The 20,096-nt window shown below is 38.5% G+C and overlaps 1 protein-coding gene across 14 annotated transcripts in view; it reads left to right on the top strand.

Moving 5' to 3' along the window:
* Positions 1-20,096, top strand: part of PAM (peptidylglycine alpha-amidating monooxygenase) — a 315,491-nt gene that overhangs the window by 251,198 nt on the left and 44,197 nt on the right. For 9 of the 14 annotated variants that reach the window (XM_044947270.2, XM_025292177.3, XM_025292176.3 and 6 more), the window contains 2 exons: positions 12,491-12,811; positions 18,428-18,557. In XM_044947270.2, coding sequence (XP_044803205.2) covers positions 12,491-12,811; positions 18,428-18,557 — 451 coding nt within the window. The remainder of the gene's footprint in view (positions 1-12,490; positions 12,812-18,427; positions 18,558-20,096) is intronic. The other 5 variants (XM_044947278.2, XM_044947277.2, XM_044947276.2 and 2 more) reach the window with 1 other exon arrangement.

Here is a 20,096-nt window from a genome sequence, read left to right as displayed (position 1 = left end):
GAATAAAAATGCTATTAAGTTATTTAACTTGGGAGGAAAAAACCATTAGGCTGACTCAGTTTTCATACTGCAGGAAAAAAGCTATGGTATTTATATGTTGAAATTAGTGGATCCATCAGAATGTCACCTCCAGGATTATGTGAAAACAAATACTTCACCAAAAGCCATTTCAGTGGTCAATGTAGCCTCTCTATTCTTCTGCTGGTCTTTGGGGGATCACCAGTCTGGAATTTAAAGAGAAATATAGAAATATTTCAAATGTATATTTGTACACATCATCCATTTGATTCACTAATGAGATCTATCTATCTCCTTGCAATACACAGAGCAGATCTACTTATTACTAAGAGAGTGTCATATTTTTCTCAGAGATGTTTGTTTGCACAAAATATCTATCTGTATTCATTCCCTGGGGTGTTAAATTGACCAAGTAGCTGATAGGAGGGCTCTAATTATTCAAATAAATTACACCATGTAGGCTGATTTTAAAAGAAAGTCCTCAGACTTAACCCTTTGCCTTATTTTGGTGTTCTGGCCAGAACAATTTATGTTCAAATACTCCTTCTAGTTGTATTGATTCTTTGAATATTTTAAATCTCTGATAAATAGAAGTCCTGAATTATTTCAGTTGTGCTAGCCATAAACTAACAGACAGCATTGATGTTGGTCACATGGATATAAAACTCCCGTTGGAGATAGAACAGTTAAGGAGCAGGAAAGAAAAGACCCAAAACATTAGAGGACATGTATCCAAAGGCAAGCTCTGAACCCATCAATGGCTAAATAAGAGAGAAAGTCCTATCTGGATAGTGCAAACAATTTTTTTCTTCTGCTTCCTGTCTTGGCAAAGCAGACAGAAAGATAAAGGTCATGATATATAATATTAAATGCTATGTTGGAAAGAAGGGATGACCTTTATTGAGGTAGTAAAAAAAAAAAAAAGGTGGGGGGGTGAGACAGAGAAATACTCATATGCCATAGGCTGAAAAAAAGAACTGTACCCATGCCAGAAATGGACAGGAAGTTGTAAGTACCCCCAGCATGGAGAGAAAACAAAAAAATCAAAGCAAACCAATAATCTTTTTAACACAGGTTTATCTAATTCTCTGTTTCCCCAGGGAAAATATAATGTTTTTTTTTTTAAATTCTAATCACTAAGAATGCTAGCTATTAATTTTTGCCTGAATATTCATCCTGGTTGGAAATTAACTAACAAGGTTGCAAGTTTGAAAGTGACATAAGAATTGTGTGAATCCATGTAGAGTTGCCCAGCCTGCTGCAGGATCCTTGTCTGCCTTTGCTTTCTCTTGAACAGAATTTTGACCAAAGGCAAATGTATCTCAGACTCCGTCTCAAAAGGTATAATTATGGGAACACCAGAGGAACCTCATTATATGCACATCTTTATCTGTCAGATTGTCCTGGATCATGCAACAGTGGAAAACATTTTAATGAGGCTTTAATTAAATCTGCAGGGATTTTTTTTTTTAATAATGTTATTTGGCTCGGGGCTGGTGCCCTGCGATGACCCAGAGGGATGGTATGGGGAGGGAATTGGGAGGGGGCTTCAGGATGGAGAACACGTATACACCCATGGCAGATTCATGTTAATGTATGGCAAAACCAATACAATATTGCAAAGTAATTAGCCTCCAATTAAAATAAATAAATTTATATTAAAAAAATAAAAATAAAATAATTAAAAAAAACAACAATGGAGATGTAAGGGACCCTTAAGGGTACTTTCAAGTATACCTAAAATTTATATGTCAGCTTTAGATTTGCCACACTCAGTAAGTTTTTATTCCTATCTATATACATTTGAATGATATTACTACATACATGGAAAACACAGTTATTGACACTTTATGTAGATATGTTCATTCCATGTAATACTCCTTGTGTAAAGTGTGGACAAACAATGCTTTAATTTTACTGGCTCTGCAAATGTAGTAGAAGTATGATCTCAGTCAAGTTACTTTACATATCTGCGCTACAGTTTCCTTATCTATAAAATGTCAGTAAATAACTGACTAAAACCTCAAAGTATAGTCAATCAAATAAAATTGTGTGTGCAAAAAAAAATAGATTAAAAAAATAAAATAAAAATCATATTCATTATAGAAGATATGGAAATTATAGAAAGGTATAAAGAAGTAAATAAAAATCATCCATAATCCCTAGAAATATGGATGTATATGTATACCCTGTATGTGAATTATGTATTATACATAGGTACATACATTATTTTTGAAATATTTAGATCATAATGTATGCAGATTTTTATATCTTCTTTTTAAAATACTGTATCTTGTGTATTTCTTCCAACTATAAAAATTATTGGCATGCGTGACTTTCAGTGGTTGCATAATATATGTATATTCGTGCCCATAGTGCTTTAAAAATAGCCATTTTGTTTATAGGTAAGCTTATGTGAATGAGTGAATGCAGAAAAGCACTAACAGATATTCAGAACAAACGAAAATGTCACCATGCCTTGAAAGTGTTGTTAGTGAAGAATTCCCTGTGTATGTAATAAGGACAATGAGCTAAACAATAAAACCCAATTAGACAGTGATTCTGGGTGGAGGAAATGAATCCTAGATTATACAGAATGAGAAAGGTGTTGAGATTTTCCAGAGCAGACACATACAAATGTATTCCTTCCTTGTATGTTCCGGTTGGCACTTTTAGAAAACATGTTTTTTCCTCTTTTTTTCTTATGCTTTATGATTCTTTTCATAAACGTCGTCTATACCAAAGGTACAGCCTGAACCTTCTGGCAGTATTGTCTAGGCAAGGAATGTGGGCTGAAACTAAGAGGCATGCCAGCTGTTAAGAATTCTGAATTTTGAGTGTTTCTTTTCTTTAAAATTCAAAACATAGATCTGATATTGAAACTTATATTGATTGTATTGGGAAGATTTTAGGCCTTAAAAAAAAACTGAAGGCAGAATTGAAAGTCAAATCTATAATAGCGGTGTGTCCTTGTTATTGTACATTATTCTCTGGACAGCATTTCTTTTTCAGCAGAAAGAGCGTTTAGTGTGTTTTATTCAGTTTGCTCCAAACTCTTCTCATTGTAGTCTTCATGCCCTCATATAATCAATCTTTCTACTCAAAGGTCAGCATGAGCTTCTGTATTCCCAAGGCAGGAGGAATATGACAAAAATACAATTTGTAGAGGGAAATCACTCCATGGCCCCAGATAGTTAAAGGTCTTCAGACACCTTCTGTGAAACAGAATAATTTCACAGTGGTTTTATGCTAACAAAAATGAATTACCATTGGCATGTTTTATCAAACAAGCAGAATCAAGGGAACAAGGTTGCAAGTTAAAAAGACAATAGTGTGCTGTGAAGCTTATTAAAGTAACAGTTGATAAACCATTTATGAGAAGAGTGAAATACAGGCTGGGCTTAGTGGTTAAAATTTAATTCCTTTGTTGTTCAAAATAGGACCCTCCTTTCATTCTGTAATAAAGTCCCAATGATTTTAGTAGCATCTTCTTAGGTAATTCCAAGCATTCTCAATGCAGTTTGCTATTTTAAGGAAAAAATGAGTCTTGTTTCTCTTTCCAGTCACTAAAAATCTATCAGTTTGTTATGATATATGAGTAGCTCACAAATTTTTATTTATTGAACTCATCTACCAAATGCAATTTTAAATACCCCCCAAGGCTCTGGGAAGCTGAGTGAATGCTCTTTTGAATTGTTTTCCTGATAATAGAATAAACAGATGTGGATGATCGCTTGTCACCTAGTTGGTGTTTCCAATATAGATCAGTGTGTTTGGCGGTCACAAAAGTCATCTCCTGACTTCTTTTTTTATATTTGTCTTATTTTCCTAAAAAAACAAAAACAAGGTAAAAAGCCTCTTTCTGCTTCTGATCATTTCCCAATTAGATGAATCCTATAGAAGGAAAAAGTAATAAAGTTGACTTCACTTGTGATCCTTGAGCTAGTTGCCATGATCTTGTGTTTTATGTCTCTGAGGCTAGTAGGACAGATATTGTGGGTTCAGCTCAGTCGCTCAGTCGTATCCGACTCTTTGCGACCCCGTGAACTGCAGCACACCAGGCCTCCCTGTCCATCACCAGCTCCTGGAGCTTACTCAAACTCATGTCCATTGAGTCGGTGATGCCATCCAACCATCTCATCCTCCATCGTCCCCTTCTCCTCCTGCCTTCAATCTTTCCCAGCATCAGGGTCTTTTCAAAAGAGTCAGCTCTTCACATCAGGTGGCCAAAGTATTAGAATTTCAGCTTCAACATCAGTCCTTCCAATGAACACTGAAGACTGATCTCCTTTAGGACGGTATGGTTGGATCCCCTTGCAGTCCAAGGGACTCTCCAACAGCACAGTTCAAAGGCATCAATTCTTCAGCGCTCAGCTTTCTTTATAGTCCAACTCTCACATCCATACATGACTACTGAAAAAACCATAGCCTTGACTAGATGGACCTTTGTTGACAAAGTAATGTCTCTGCTTTTTCATATGCTGTCTAGGTTGGTCATAACTTTCCTTCCAAGGAGTAAGCGTCTTTTAATTTCATGGCTGCAGTCACCATCTGTGGGTTAGTAATAAGTAAACAGTCAGTAAGCCAAATCACCTTTAACCAGAAGGGAAAGTGTCAGCTCTACCTGAGTCATAAACCAAGATATGAAACTCTGAAAAGAAATGCTTTCATTTATCATTCCTTGTATCCCTCTTATTACAGTTGTTGTTGCATGGTTATAATCTCATTAGCTTAGTTACTTGGCATATTTTGTTAAATTGCTAATGAATATCCTATTTATTCTCCATGTACCATAGAAATCACAGAGCAATAAGCAGTAACAAGAACTGTTTGTTTTAGGTAATGAAGTACTAGTGATTTCTGTGGAAAATGGGATGTTTATATTCTGAAAGATTACCACAAGGTTCTTGATCATTTTAAAAATAATAAAATGCCTGCCAGAATTAAGATTCTATGTGTCTAAAAGTAGGGGTACTTATTTTTTAATCCAATAATCTTAAAATATTTTTTAAGTATGGGGTAGTTTTTCAAAGGATGTTTCCCTCTCGTTTACTTTGATCTCACCGTATTTCTGAAAGTAAACCAGAGAAATTTCCGTACTGGTGGAAGGGAATAGTGAGTGGTCCCAACTAAATAGAAGAATGTCTGTTGAGCTGTGAAATAGTTAATGCAAGCAAACAGCTAACAGACTTGGAGTTTAATGGCAGTGCTTTAGATTTTCTTGCATTATGCTGCATAGTTTCCTGATGCATTAGCTGCTCCTTCTCTTGTGTTTCCCAAATACCAAACCCACTTAGCCAAATGACTTAAAGACCTAGAGCATTTCTGCATTTCTTAAGATAAGAATCAAAGTTTGACGTGAGGAGAAGAAATGTAACTCATTGCAGTCTAAAATCATCAAGGAAGTATTTTTTATCTTCACTAATGCAGTACCCAAGAGTGGCATTTTTAAAACATTATTCATTCCAGAATCATTTATTGAATATCTGCTGTGATGGGAACAGTACTAACTGCTGGAAATATGATAATGAATAAGAAATGAGAGGGTTTTTTTTTAATATAAAATGATATTTGTAGCTTGTCACTTGTCCCTTCTCAGATAATTTAAATGTACAAAAAAGTTTTTTAGAATACCTTAGAGAATTTTATTATACATGTAAGGTATATTGCCAGTGGTAAGTAAAAATTATTAAAAAGAATAGAAAATAGAAAACTCATACTTTCTGAAACCAAAAACCAGTCATTATTCTTTAGGCCAGCATTGTGCAAATCACTGTTGTATATGTATGTATTGATTCTTTTATTAGAGTCTTATACAGTTGTAAGAAAAAGACAAGCTAGGATAGGACAGAAGATAAACTTCTTCAATTAGAGAATAAATCTTGAGCACCTGTTCTCAGAAGACTACTACTTTAGAAAGAAAAAGATTAATATGGTGAGAATGACAGGTCCGAGGTGAGTTCACAGAGAAGAGTTTTGGCTGGTGCAGAACAGACAGGGGAACCTGGACCCAGTGCCCTTAAATGGCAGGCCCCTCGGCCAGGCTGCCTCCTTCAAACCCCGGTTCAGCATCCTGCAGCGGTGTGCCTTAGTACCGTGCCATTGCTTTCCTCATCTGAAATGAGTACTTCAGAAGGCCAAATGCATTCTGTAGTATGAAGGACCCAGTAAAGTGACCTGGTCATGCTAAGCTCTCAAAAAATATTAGCTGTTATTACTATTACTGTCTTTTGCAGTTTATAAAGTACTTCCTCATATGTTATCTCTGTCAGGAGTAAGTAGGGTAATTATACATCCCAGTTTTTCTAGCACTGTACCAGTTTATGGCTAGAATAAATATTAATAACACCCCTTTCTTTCTCAAATGTGTCCCAGTTGGAAATTAAATTATACGGTCCCCTTAGCAGCAGGACCCAGAGTAGAGTTAGGAAATACTGTCCCGGAACACACTGGTTGACAGAGCTGAGGAAAAGGAGTCATGCCTGGGGAGTATCGAGGGGAGGCAGGCTACCTTCAATCACAAGTCATTTGCACAAAGATAGAGCATTTTTAATACCAAGTCCAAACAGATTTTTCTGTCGAAGGCAGCGTTGAGGATTTGCCCTGAAGAATAAGGGTAGAGTCTTTCAACACGACGGTTACAGGGTGATAAGCATCTCAGATGAGTACTTGTGGTGGGGAGGGAAAAGGTGATGTTGACATACAGCATCAGTGAATCACATGACTTCGTGATTCACTGGTGAGAGAACAATGAATGTAGTTTTCTGGATTGATTGTCCTAAAACATGGTTTAATACTGAGACACTGTTTTTTAAAAAGTATGGGGAGAAGAGGAAGAGTTCTGGTTTGGTCCTGTTGAGTTCAAAGTCACATTGAAGTGCGTATTCAATCGAAGTGGAAATTTCCGGATGACAGTTTTATATACCACTAGGATCTCGGTACTAGGAAATCTTCAGATTTGCGAGTCATCTGTCAAATGTAGCAGCTTAAGCTTTGTGAGTGTCCGAGACTACTTAACAGAAAGAGGTCTTCAGTTCAGTTAGTCGCTCAGTCATGTCCAACTCTTTGCAACTCCATGGACTGCAGCACGCCAGGCCTCCCTGTCCATCACCAGCTCCCAGAGTTTACCCAAATTCCTGTCCATCAAGTCGGTGATGCCATCCAACCATCTCATCCTCTGTCATCCCCTTCTCCTCCTGCCTTCAGTCTTTCCCAGCATCAGGGTCTTTTCCAGTGAGTCAACTCTTCTCATCAGGTGGCCAAAGTATTGGAGTTTCAGCTTCAGCATCAGTCCTTCCAGTGAACATTCAGAATTGATTTCCTTTATGATTCACTGGTTGGATCTCCTTGCAGTCCAAGGGACTCTCAAGAGTCTTCTCAAACACCACACTACAAAAGCATCTATTTTTCAGCACTCAGCTTTCTTTATAGTTCAACTCTCACATCCATACATGACTACAGAAAAACCATAGTTTTGACCATACAGACCTTTGTTGGCAAAGTAATGTCTCTGCTTTTTAATACACTGTCTAGGTTGGTCATGGCTTTCCTTTCAAGGAGCAAGCGTCTTTTAATTTCATGGCTGCAGTCACCATCTGCAGTGATTTTGGAGCCCCCCCAAATAAAGTCTGTCACTGTTTCCATTGTTTCCCATCTATTTGCCATGAAGTGATGGGACCAGATGCCATGCTGTTAGTTTTTCAGATGTTGAGTTTTAAGCCAGCTTTTTCACTTTCCTCTTTCACTTTCATCAAGAAGTCTTTAGTTCTTCTTCACTTTCTGCCATCAGGGTGGTGTCATCTGCATATCTGAGGCTATTGATATTTCTCCTGGCAACCTTGTATATAGCTTGTGCTTAATCCAGCCTGGCATTTTGCATGATGTACTCTGCATATAAGTTAAATAAGCAAGGTGACAATATATAGCCTTGATGCACTCCTTTCCCAATTTGGAACCAGTCTATTGTTCCATGTCCAGTTCTGTTGCTTCTTGACCTGCATAGAGATTTCTCAGGAGGCAGGTCAGGTGGTCTGGTATTCCCTTCTCTTGAAGAATTTTCCACCATTTGTTGTGATCCACACAGTCAAAGGCTTTGGTGTAGTCAATAAGGCAGAAGTATGCCCAGGGTAGAAAACACCAGCATTTCCATATGTTGGGCAAAATAAGAGGAAGCAAAGATGACAGGTGAAAACCTGGAAAGAACATATTAGAAGGAGAGTTTCTGAAGGAACTTTAAAAGTGCCATGTGCCACTAGTAGTCAGGATATGGTAGACACTAACCACGTGTGGTTATTGAAATTTGAATATAAATGAATTAAAAGTAAGCAAACAAAAATTAAGGTTTCCCTGGTAGCTCAGTTGGTAAAGAATCCACCTGCAATGCAGGAGACCCCAGTTCGATTCCTGGGTTGAAAATCCCCTGGAGAAGGGAAAGACTACCCACTGCAGTATTCTTGGGCTTCTGTAATGACTCATCTGGTAAAGAATCTGCCTGCAATGCCGGAGACCTGGGTTCAATCCCTGGGTTAGGAAGATCCCCTGGAGAAGGGAAAGGCTACCCACTCCTGTATTCTGGCCTGGAGAATTCCACGGGCTCTGTAGTCCATGGAGTCGCACTCCTGTATTCTGGCCTGGAGAATTCCACAGGCTCTGTAGTCCATGGGGTCTCACTCCTGTATTCTGGCCTGGAGAATTCCACGGGCTCTGTAGTCCATGGGGTCTCACTCCTGTATTCTGGCCTGGAGAATTCCACAGGCTCTGTAGTCCATGGGGTCGCACTCCTGTATTCTGGCCTGGAGAATTCCACGGGCTCTATAGTCCATGGGGTCACACTCCTGTATTCTGGCCTGGAGAATTCCACGGGCTCTATAGTCCATGGGTCGCACTCCTGTATTCTGGCCTGGAGAATTCCAGGGACTCTATAGTCCATGGGGTCGCACTCCTGTATTCTGGCCTAGAGAATTCCAGGGACTCTATAGTCCATGGGGTCCACTCCTGTATTCTGGCCTAGAGAATTCCATGGGCTCCATAGTCCATGGGGTCGCACTCCTGTATTCTGGCCTAGAGAATTCCAGGGACTCTATAGTCCATGGGGTCACACTCCTGTATTCTGGCCTAGAGAATTCCATGGGCTCCATAGTCCATGGGGTCGCACTCCTGTATTCTGGCCTAGAGAATTCCAGGGACTCTATAGTCCATGGGGTCACACTCCTGTATTCTGCCCTGGAGAATTCCATGGGCTCTATAGTCCATGGGGTCTCACTCCTGTATTCTAGCCTAGAGAATTCCATGGGCTCTATAGTCCATGGGGTCGCAAAGAGTTGGACACAACTCAGCAACGCTCACTTCAGTCGTATTAGCTGTACTACAAGCACTCCATCGCCCCTTGCATCCAGGAGCTATCCTATTGGGAACACAGGTAAAGAGTGTTTCCATTATCACAGAAAGGTGTTGCAGATGGTGCTGGAACTTGTTCCAGAAAGAGAGAAAATGGAAAAACTTGAAAGACATAGTGTGTCAAAAGAGGTCTCTTCTCATCTCCATGACCACTCAAGATAAACACACACGGAGTGTGTGTGTCTATAGCCTGAGTCAAATCTTTGGCAGAGAAATTGTGTCAGAGAAGGAAAGAAAGAGCAGATAGGAAAGGCTCTCAAAGGCTCAGAGAGGGCTGGTACCCAGAACACTGGAGTGGGGATGATTCTTTCTCCAGAAATAGACTGAGAAGCAAAAGAAAGAACAGATACAACCTTTTTTGGCAAAATAAGGAAGCAAATCATAAATGTAGTCTTGATGACTTGTTGAGAAAATAGAGGGCTGTAAACGTAAAAGGGGACTTTTTTCCATATGACAGTCCCAGTACTTCAATAAGAAATGGAATTAATTTTTAAAAATTTTAAGTAAACTGTAGATTGAAGCAGATGCATGTTGCAACTTGAGTTTATATCTTTGTCATTAATAATTATAATAACTACAGTTTAGTGATATCTACTTTATCATATCCGCTGGGCTGGGCATTTTACATTAACTATCTCGTTAAATCCACAAAACAATTTTAAAGGTAGCTGTTGTTTTCTGTTTGTAAAGGTTAAGTAACTGGCTTAAAGGCACAGAGTAGCTATTAAGTGTCAGGGGTTGGATTCGAACACTAGTGTGAAATGCAGACCAGACCCTGAGTAACAACAATACAGAACAAGAGCAAAGAACTGTGGCTACACATAGCAGCCACCCCTCATCTAGCTGTCCAGGCAGGCTTCTTGGATACAAGTGACACCTAAGGAACATCTGAAGGTTGAGGCCCTGGGGAGAGAAAATGTCTGGGAAGGAGAAACAGCATCTTCTTAGAGTTGACATTCAAGGAAGTAAAGTCCAATATGGCTATAATATAAACTGAAAAAAAAAAAGAGAATATTGAGAAATGACACTGGGGTAGAGACCATCCAACGTCCTCCATTTATAGTCTATTCCATCCACTGTACTCAAGGTTAGATAGATTTCATGAGTCAAGATCTTAATATGACTAAGAAAAATGGTTAGCATTTCCAGGTTTCATATATTTCAGACGCCAGAAGAGAAAAAGGCTGGGAAAGGCTGGGCAGGAGGGGGACGGGGGAACGCCGTCCTGGGTTATGTGTAAGAGTGTAAGAGTAGCCGTCTAGCGGTCTCCTGCATGTAATCTCGAGAAGCGAGTTGCTGCTCTGAAGCAGTGTAGTCACAAGGCCAGTGCATTTGTGTGCAGCCAAGCCTATATTACATTGCTGACTTTTTATTTTCCTAACCCAGTGATCATTGTAAATGACCATTCCAAAGGAACCAAGTGCTCTGCATTTGGTACTTTATCAAAGCTTTTAGATTTTTGCGGACAAACCTGAATAACCATGCTGAGTTCTAAGCCTGTGTTCCTTCGTCAGCGTTAGCCTAATGTCGTGGATTCAGGTTTTAAAATCGCGTTCTTTATCTGTCCCTGAAATCATCTTGTTTTTAGTCGCTATATAAAATGTTTCATTGCACAATAGCATGTTGAGCTATGTACATTTAGTGTGTGGGGCAGGAGAATTTCTCAGGAATAGACCTACTTCTCTTCTGGGAGGCAGGAGCCACTGTGGCCTGCCACAATTAGGTGCATTGTGATTTGCTTTGTTCATTTGGCTGATATTGGTCCTAATACGTGGTAGTTATTTTCTGATTGAAGATCTCACCTGGGAGAAGCTGCTTTCATGAGCAAGAATTGAAAGCCGACTTTGAATCATTAAACCAAGATGATTTGCAAATATGCATTGATATATTTAATAATATATTCTTTAGTGGAATGTATCCCGGTTAAACCAGTTATTATTTTTGTTTTCTGATAATCATAAAAAGAGATTTTATAAATGTTATCTGATGATGCTATAAATGTAATTAAAGCTTAAGCAAAAGGACTCCACAATCATAAGTTTCATTAACAGTACTTAATATAGGGTGAGGAAAAGGAAGAACTGTGGGTTACCTTGGGTTTGGGTTAGAAAAGCAGCTTTATGATTTCATTGAAAATAGAAATGTTTCCTATTCACACAGTTGACTGAATGGATTGAATGGACCTGACGCCATAATTGTAAATGATGAAGATTAAAATGCTTCATGAACCTTGCATAGTTGTATTTTGAATCTGTCATAATATTTTATAAATAATTGTTTTTGTGGAGCTATATTATCGTATCCACATTTACCTCTTAGTACAGGAAGACATGAAATAATATTGCAGTGACGAATCATTCCAATGATACTAGTTTGTTCAAAATCTTCTCTTTTGCTAGAAACTGATTTCAAAATACTCTTTTGTCACAAAATTATTTTTCAGGAACTTGTTCATTTCTTGTTTAAAATGGACAACTAGAGCTACTTAGAGCAGCAGCAGCACAGCTAACAAAATTATAATAAAACTTTGGTTTTCCAGTTGCCAAGTGGATGTTATATTTTTTGTGTTTCATAGCACCTGCTCAAAAATATACATTTTATTTTTGTATGTTATACTTTAATAGGCTTTTAAAGACAACTTCAAAGGGTTTGCCTGTGAATACAGCTGTTTTCTGATGTAACGGTTGATAATATTTTATTTTGAAAGACTGATGAATTCTGACTTTTAAATCAATCCAACAGCCTTGTGAAAACCATTATTGAACTATCCCATGCAGTCACATATGCATGATTTTATTTGTACTGTTTGCTAATAAAGGTTATTTAGTGTTATTGGCTGCTGAGATAACAGAAGGAAATGGGTGGTTTATGAAATGAAATGTGAAGCATTATTATTTTTTCATTGTTCTGGAAAATCGTTTTTTTTTTTTTTCTCCCCATGCTCCAACATCTGAGAGCAACCTTCTCTCTCACTTATTATCAGGAATCAAGAGATGATATTTTTAAGGCACAACATTTTGTAAATTTTGAAGTCTTATCAACTCCCCACCCCTTCTCTCTTCTCTTTTTTCCACAGGTGATTTCTATTCACTACTTTCCAAGCTGCTAGGAGAAAGGGAAGATGTTGTTCATGTGCATAAATATAATCCTACAGAAAAGGCAGAATCAGAGTCTGACCTGGTAGCTGAGATTGCAAACGTAGTCCAAAAGAAGGATCTTGGTCGGTCCGACACCAGAGAGAGTGCAGAACAGGAGAGGGGCAATGCTATTCTTGTCAGAGACAGAATTCACAAATTCCACAGACTAGTGTCTACCTTGAGGCCTGCAGAGAGCAGAGTTCTGTCATTACAGCAGCCCCTACCTGGTGAAGGCACCTGGGAACCAGAACACACAGGAGGTGCGTTTAGGTGCTTCTTTTAAAGAATAAAATGTGAGACACTATGCTCCACATTAGCAAAATCTGAAGGGAATAAAAATTAATGGGTGAGAAAACTCACCAATGAAAAGAACTTACCATTAGAAAAACATGATTCTATTTGGATTATCAGATATCACTTTTGTTCGAGTTTTTGTTTTGGTCCAATCCTACATACATCCCATTTCTGTTCAGTTGATGAGCCAGAACTACCAGGACCCAAACTCTCTGGATCATATAGGGGAGGGCGGCATATGGAATTCAGGAGAACCAATCCTTAACCACATCAACATTGGGGATAAACCAAAAATCCAAACCTAATACATAAAGTTCCACTGTGTGAAATGGTTATACACCACTTCCTTTAAGATAATTTAATTCCTCTCAGAGGAATCTTACACTTCTAACATTCTCATCCAATTGACTTGTAAAATGTAACCCTTTTTATGACTTTGATTTCTTAAGTTCCATTATCAATTATCATCTTAATTGAAAAGCTGAATGGTTATATTTGAAGGGACCTCCAGCAAGTCAGTAACTATCAGATTCATCTTCTAACCAGGATTGGCTTCTGTAATTAGAGGACAATACCTTATTCCCTTCAGGTTTCTGTACCAGCGAGCTATGGATGCCTCATCTTTGTCTTTAATTGTGTTGTGGCTTCTGTGATATTGATCGTGTTTCATGTTACTTGCTAATGTGGAAGGCCAGATCATACAGCATGTGGAGATAATCTCCAGAAAAGAAGCGGGTGTGCATGCATGGCAGCAGTCCATGCGTGGGCTGGAATGGCACAGGCTGCCAGCATGATGTTTTCAAATACAGCTTTGCAGGAAGCCATAAATTATTCAACACCCAACTGATTTTTATTTATAATTGAAAAACAAATTAGCATGCAGTGCCGTTTTCTCACACACAAGTTTCAAGCATTGTCCATTAGGACTGGCCTAATAGTCTCTATGAGGTGTTAACTGGAACCCAGATTTTTAACCTCTTCATATTTAAATAGGGTCAGCCCTGCTCTAACTCCTTCTAAATTTACCTAATAAAACTGTTTCCAAAGAGGTGGCCCCTGAACCTCCCCTTGCATCAGAATCACCTAGGATGGTTATGAAAAATCTAGAATTCTGAATCCTACTGAAGAACAAATGAGTTGATATCTCTGAGCACAGTGTCTAGGAATCGGCAGTTTATGATGCCCTTATCTATTTTATAGACAGACTGGATTGTCTGTCTGAACCTCTGTATTAAGTACAGTAAATTGTAACCTGAACAATGCATAAATATAAAAGGACTTCTTTGGTGAGAATACAATTCTGTTCAAGTTTGAAATGTTAGAGTTCCAGCATGCTTTATTCCATGACTTATCTTTTCTGAATTTTTTTTTTATTGAGGTGACATTGGTTTATAACATTATATGTTTCATGTGTGCAGCCTTATATTTCTATCTCTGTATATTTCTATCTCTGTATATTTCTATCTCTATATACCCTACAGTGTGCCCGCCACCAAAAATTTAGTTTCTAGTTGTCTATGACTTGCCTTCGTTACTCTTCAGTTTGAAATAATACCATGATCATTTATAGACATCCTAAGTGTCAGTGTGAAAGTCATAATTTGACTTAAGGAATTATATTCCTAAGACCTACTAAGTTTTTCTAAGAAAGAAATACTTAAAACACTCAAAATACAGTTACTGGCCAAGTCTCCACATTCCTTTCAAGGTGGTAAAAATGGGAGTGCCCAGAATAAAAATGTTTCTTCAAGACCCGGTTCAGGAAGTTTCCTTTCATTCTAAGTGTGTGGGTGAATGTCACTGAAATAAAGCAATGACTTAGAGAAGCATACAATACAAACTCTAGTTACAGGAAGAAAATGTGCATGCATTTCCTTTCCGAAATGATTTATTTTAGTGTTACTTGCTACTCTGATTCCAAATTTTTATAAAATTAAATGCAAAATAGCAAAGCCCACATTTAGATAAGCTCTTTCTAAAAATCTTTTCAATTTTCTTTCACTTTTTACTATAGCAATGTAATATCTGACTTTAATTGAAGAAAACCCTTAGTAAATGGTATACTGTGTTAATAATTATGATTATAGTTGCTATCATTAGTGTCATGTTGGAGTAAGATTTCAAAAATTTAAACACCAAAGTAGTAGAACTGAATATTAATTATTTTAGCCTAAGCAGCATCCATGAGAGAATTTTCTTACAATATGTAGGAAAGCTGCAAAAGTCGACACTCTAAGTTGATTAACAAAATATAACTTAGCAGTGTGCAATCATAATGAGAATTTGTGGCTCTTCAAATTACTGGTCACGTACATTGATCTGCCTTGATGTTTTTCTATAATGTATGATGTACAGTGTGGCAGTGTGCAACCCAGTAAGTTGGGAAGCAGATACACTCCTTTTTACTCTTAGTACACTTTGGTTTCTACCATTAGTTTGATGTCTGTATTAAGACAGCATTCATAGAGGAGAAAGAAAATCACAGTCTCTTTTCTGGTTGCCTTCTGGAAACTAGACTCTTTGAAAAATAAATTTTAAACTACCAATAGCTATTCTCTTCCCTGTTGAATTTAACCAGACTACTATTTGCTAGCATATGGAAGCCTGATTTGACATATGCTGTACACCTTTGGACATCAGCAAATACATCTGCATTTGTGTGATACCTCCCACAAGATGAGAGAATGTGCAGTCTTTAAATATTGTTATGGTGCATTTAAATTTTACTTAATTTCTATGGACAATTTTTTCTTGACTCAGAAGCCATACTTTTAATATATTTCTGTCATGCTGGCTCTAGGTTCAAGTCTTATAGAATTCCCAGGGTGAAATAAAACATTCACTAGGCTGAATTTTCCAGAGAAGGCAATGGCACCCCACTCCAATACTTTTGCCTAAAAAATCCCATGGATGGAGGAGCCTGGTAGGCTGCAGTCCATGGGGTTGCTAGAGTCGGACACGACTGAGCGACTTCACTTTCACTTTTCACTTTCATGCATTGGAGAAGGAAATGGCAACCCACTCCAGTGTTCTTGCCTGGAGAATCCCAGGGACAGGAAGCCTGGTGGGCTGCCGTCTATGGGTCGCACAAAGTCACACACGACTGAAGCGACTTAGCAGCAGCAGGCTGAATTTTCACCTCTGGAGGAGAGGAGAATAATGAAAACAAAAATCTATGATAAAATCATTTCTAGATGAAGAAACCCATTTATAGAAGCATAGAAAGGATACATGCCATGTATCCAAAATGCCACAGTTCAGTCAACCAGCATTCAAACGCAGGCAGATTTGCTCAGTCTTGGTTTTTAATTACTTTATTACTCTGTCTCACAATAAAATAATAGATAGGCTGTTTTTTTTTTCCAACCTTCCCATCATCTTATCTACAGTTGTAATAACTCTAGGTGTAGAATGCCTTTGGTCATACTTTCTCAATCAATATCAAAACAATTTGACTAAGGTGAAGATTCACTTGCAGTTAAATTTTTAAAAGAAAAGGAAGTCCGCTAATACTTCTGAGCCCCTGGTTATGTCTTAACTCTCTTACTCACTTCACTCCCACTAAATAATTCTTGTTTTCTTTCTCACTTAAGTATAAATATTTCTTTTAGTCTTAGTTAATTATAGTTATTGTTGGCACTTTTGATGAATAACAATCCCTGACCAAAATAAGGCATCTTTTCATCACTAAATGCAAATCTACTTGTGTAGAAAAAGCAACAATTTTATTTTGTTCTTGTTGAAATCTACTGATTTCTGTAGGATCTTCTCCTTAAGATTAAATATAAAGAGCCTTGTTACAGTAAAGTTAAGTCATAGCCTAGGTTTGACATTATATTTTTTCCTCAAATTTTTTTGTCTAATTCTGTTAGTCCTATGTACACAGATAAAAGATCAGATCAGATCAGATCAGTCGCTCAGTCGTGTCCGACTCTTTGCCACCCCATGAATCGCAGCACGCCAGGCTTCCCTGTCCCTCACCAACTCCCTGAGTTCACTCAGACTCACGTCCATCGAGTCAGTGATGCCATCCAGCCATCTCATCCTCTGGCGTCCCCTTCTCCTCCTGCCCCCAATCCCTCCCAGCATCAGAGTCTTTTCCATTGAGTCAACTCTTCGCATGAGGTGGCCTACCCTCTCCCAGCCAAGCCTCAGAGAAGATGATGGGCCCTTTCCTGTGTTCCTGCACCACACTGTGTCATAAGTATTTGCTTTCTGTTTGTTTTTTTTCCCTCATTTTATCCTATGAGTCCCTCCAGGCTCCAAACCATGCTGTATTTGTGTTCCCAGAACCTAGCATAATACTGTACATAGACAGTACCCTTAGGGGTTATTTGTTGAAGATGTATCAGCAAAGGTTATAGGCAAAACTGTTCTAGTCATCGTATTGATTGTGATATATTTTGTTAATTTTTATTTTAAAAAAATTAAACCTACAAAGGTAAGAACATTTGGAGTGGAAAGGTACCGTTTCCTTTTTCTATAGTTAAGAGAATGACTTTAAAAGTGTTCATTCTCACACTGGCATCCTCTCAAGTTTTCAGAAGCTGATTATACGAGCCCTGGGTGTCCCTTTCTTCCTCCAATCTTGAATATTCATCTTTGAGAATCACTGCATGTTGCCACATCCTCCAGTGTACGGGCAGGAGAAAGGGACTCCAATTGCTTTTTTACTTCTCAGCATCTCTCCTGAAGCATTTCAGAGAGAAGGAAATGTTGCCGTTGATACAGAGGATTTCATAGTATCTTCTTAACTTTCTATCCTGTTAGTAGAGCTCCTCTGTACCTCATACCTCTTTACTCATGAGCATTTTTATAAAAGGGATTAGCACAATTGAACTTAGGTATTCTCTTAAGTATAAATGCATTCTGAACAGAAGTGAGAGTAATTGGGAAATCATTCAGTCATAGAGTGTCTGTTATTTTTTCCTTTCTCATGTTAGGAAACAGTGAAATATAAACCGTGAAAAAGTATCTCTCCATTCCCATTGTTATAGGAACACTGAGGCTGGGCGAAATGAAACTGGTATCTTACATAGTTCCTGTACAGGGGATTATCAATGATGGTTTCTTATAGGGTCTAATATATATTGAACACCCACAGTTTACACAGAAGTTAGATGAGAGAGAGAGAGAGACAGCTGCGCACACACACAGAGACACACACACAGAGGCTTATTGCCCAAGAATGCTATTCATTTAAAGGCTTTGCGTTAAAATATTATCCGTATTACTATATTTTCCAAAGATACTAGTTAAAAGTACAAATCTTGAAGAAGGTAGTCTCCAATTTGCTCCTTAATAACTGAAGGATAAGCTGGTTTTATAAGGCATCTTATCAACAGGAAAAGAGCATTTAGTCCCCACACAGGTTCACAGTCACTTATTTATTCATAGCCCAGGAGGCTACGCTTTGGCATGTGCATGCGGTATATGTTACGTAGAGCACGCTTGTTTTTGTTTGTTTGTTTGTTTTTTGCATCTAGTGACATTACTGCATGAACTTCTTACAATCATTGTGAATCTTCATGGAGTTATACTGACTTTCTTTTTTACACTAAATGTATGGGTTTCTCTTTTAGATTTCCATGTAGAAGAGGCACTGGATTGGCCTGGAGTATACTTGTTACCAGGCCAGGTTTCTGGGGTGGCTCTGGACCCTCAGAATAATCTCGTGATTTTCCACCGAGGTGACCATGTCTGGGATGGAAAGTAAGTAATCATTTTTCCTTCAAGAAGTAAATGAAATTAAAAACAGCATGCGTCGCTTTCCATTAAAGTAAGAATAATGGTGAGAGTACTATGAAGGTTCTTTTTGAACATAAAGTTTGTGAACACAGCATATTCTTTTAATATATGATTGTGATACACAGGAAAGAGGAGGTCTTGTGCATTTGAAAACGATTAAGATAGTTTCACAAGCTAGTTTATGGAAGGAGGGCAAGAAGTCTGTGATTCTGCCTACTTCCCTGTGGCTCAGATGGTAAAGCATCTGTCTGCAGTGCAGGAGACCTGGGTTCGATCTCTGGGTTGGGAAGATCCCCTGGAGAAGGAAATGGCAACCCACTCCAGTACTCTTGCCTGGAAAATCCCATGGACAGTGGGGCCTGGTAGGCTACAGACCATGGGGTTGCAAAGAGTCAAAGACGACTGAGCAACTTCACTTTCACTTTCTGCCTACTTAGCATTTTGCTCTCATCTCCTTGAAGCCACCTCCACACTCCTAAGGACAGAAATTTTAAAGAAATTAGGACAGTACGTGGCTGAGGCATTTCAAGACTTTCAGAAGAAGTGCATCATGGTAAATGATCAACTCAGAAAAGTTACTGGTTGACTGCAGTAAAGCACTTCCTTATCTCCCTGTGCTGGGTATTGAACCGTCTTGAGGCCACTGGACTCTCACTTTCCCTGAGGCCGCTCCGTGGCAGTGATAACAGTGCCTCCTGGGGGATTCTGTGGTTGGAGCCGCGTGGCCACCATATGTATAGAAATAGTTAGGACCTTGCCCTCACGTGTTCCTGTAGATCATTTCTATTACACAAATGTGCTCTTTTCGTGAGCACTGGAGACTTAATAAGAATAACACCGAGATGCATGCTCCAACTTTTCCCTTGGGGTTTCTCTTTCCAACCTTTTATTCTGTCTTCCAGTATCTTCTTATAGGGATTTTTGGTTTTAAAAATGTCTAACATTTGTTGAGTTGTTTGCTGTGCCTCTGTGACTGTTCTAAATGTTTGTGTGAATTACCTCCCAGCAATTAGGCACGGTTAGTATCGTCACGATTCACATTTCACAGGTGAAGAAATCCAGAGAAGATAAGTGTTTTGCCCCACGTCTCATGGTTAGGCCAGCAGAGTCGGGCTTCAGTTGCTGTCTGTCTGACTCCGGGTTGGCCCACTTACCCACTTTGTCCTACTCGCTTCCTTTTAGAGAATTGTGAACACATTTACGGGATTGTATTTTTCAAAGCTGGCTCCAAAGTTTATCACTGTATCTCTCCTAAGTATTGAATATCCATTTATTCATCTGTCTTATCACAAATTTTCATATAAAGGCAGATTTTTAAATATCTTGTGAGTTAAGTGTAATGAATCTTCTTATTCTTTCAAATGTACAGCTAAAGTGTTGCATTTGGAAAACTGAGGATCCACACACACAGTTCAGCTGTTTTTTCCCTCCGTTTTCAGAGATGCTGATGAAACTCAGGCTAAACCTGCACTGTCACATACACATGCACGTAGTTTTCTTGGT

This window comes from Bubalus bubalis, chromosome 9, assembly GCF_019923935.1.
Source record: "Bubalus bubalis isolate 160015118507 breed Murrah chromosome 9, NDDB_SH_1, whole genome shotgun sequence".
Lineage (NCBI taxonomy): Eukaryota > Metazoa > Chordata > Mammalia > Artiodactyla > Bovidae > Bubalus > Bubalus bubalis.
This window is presented reverse-complemented; position numbering and strand designations above follow the sequence as displayed.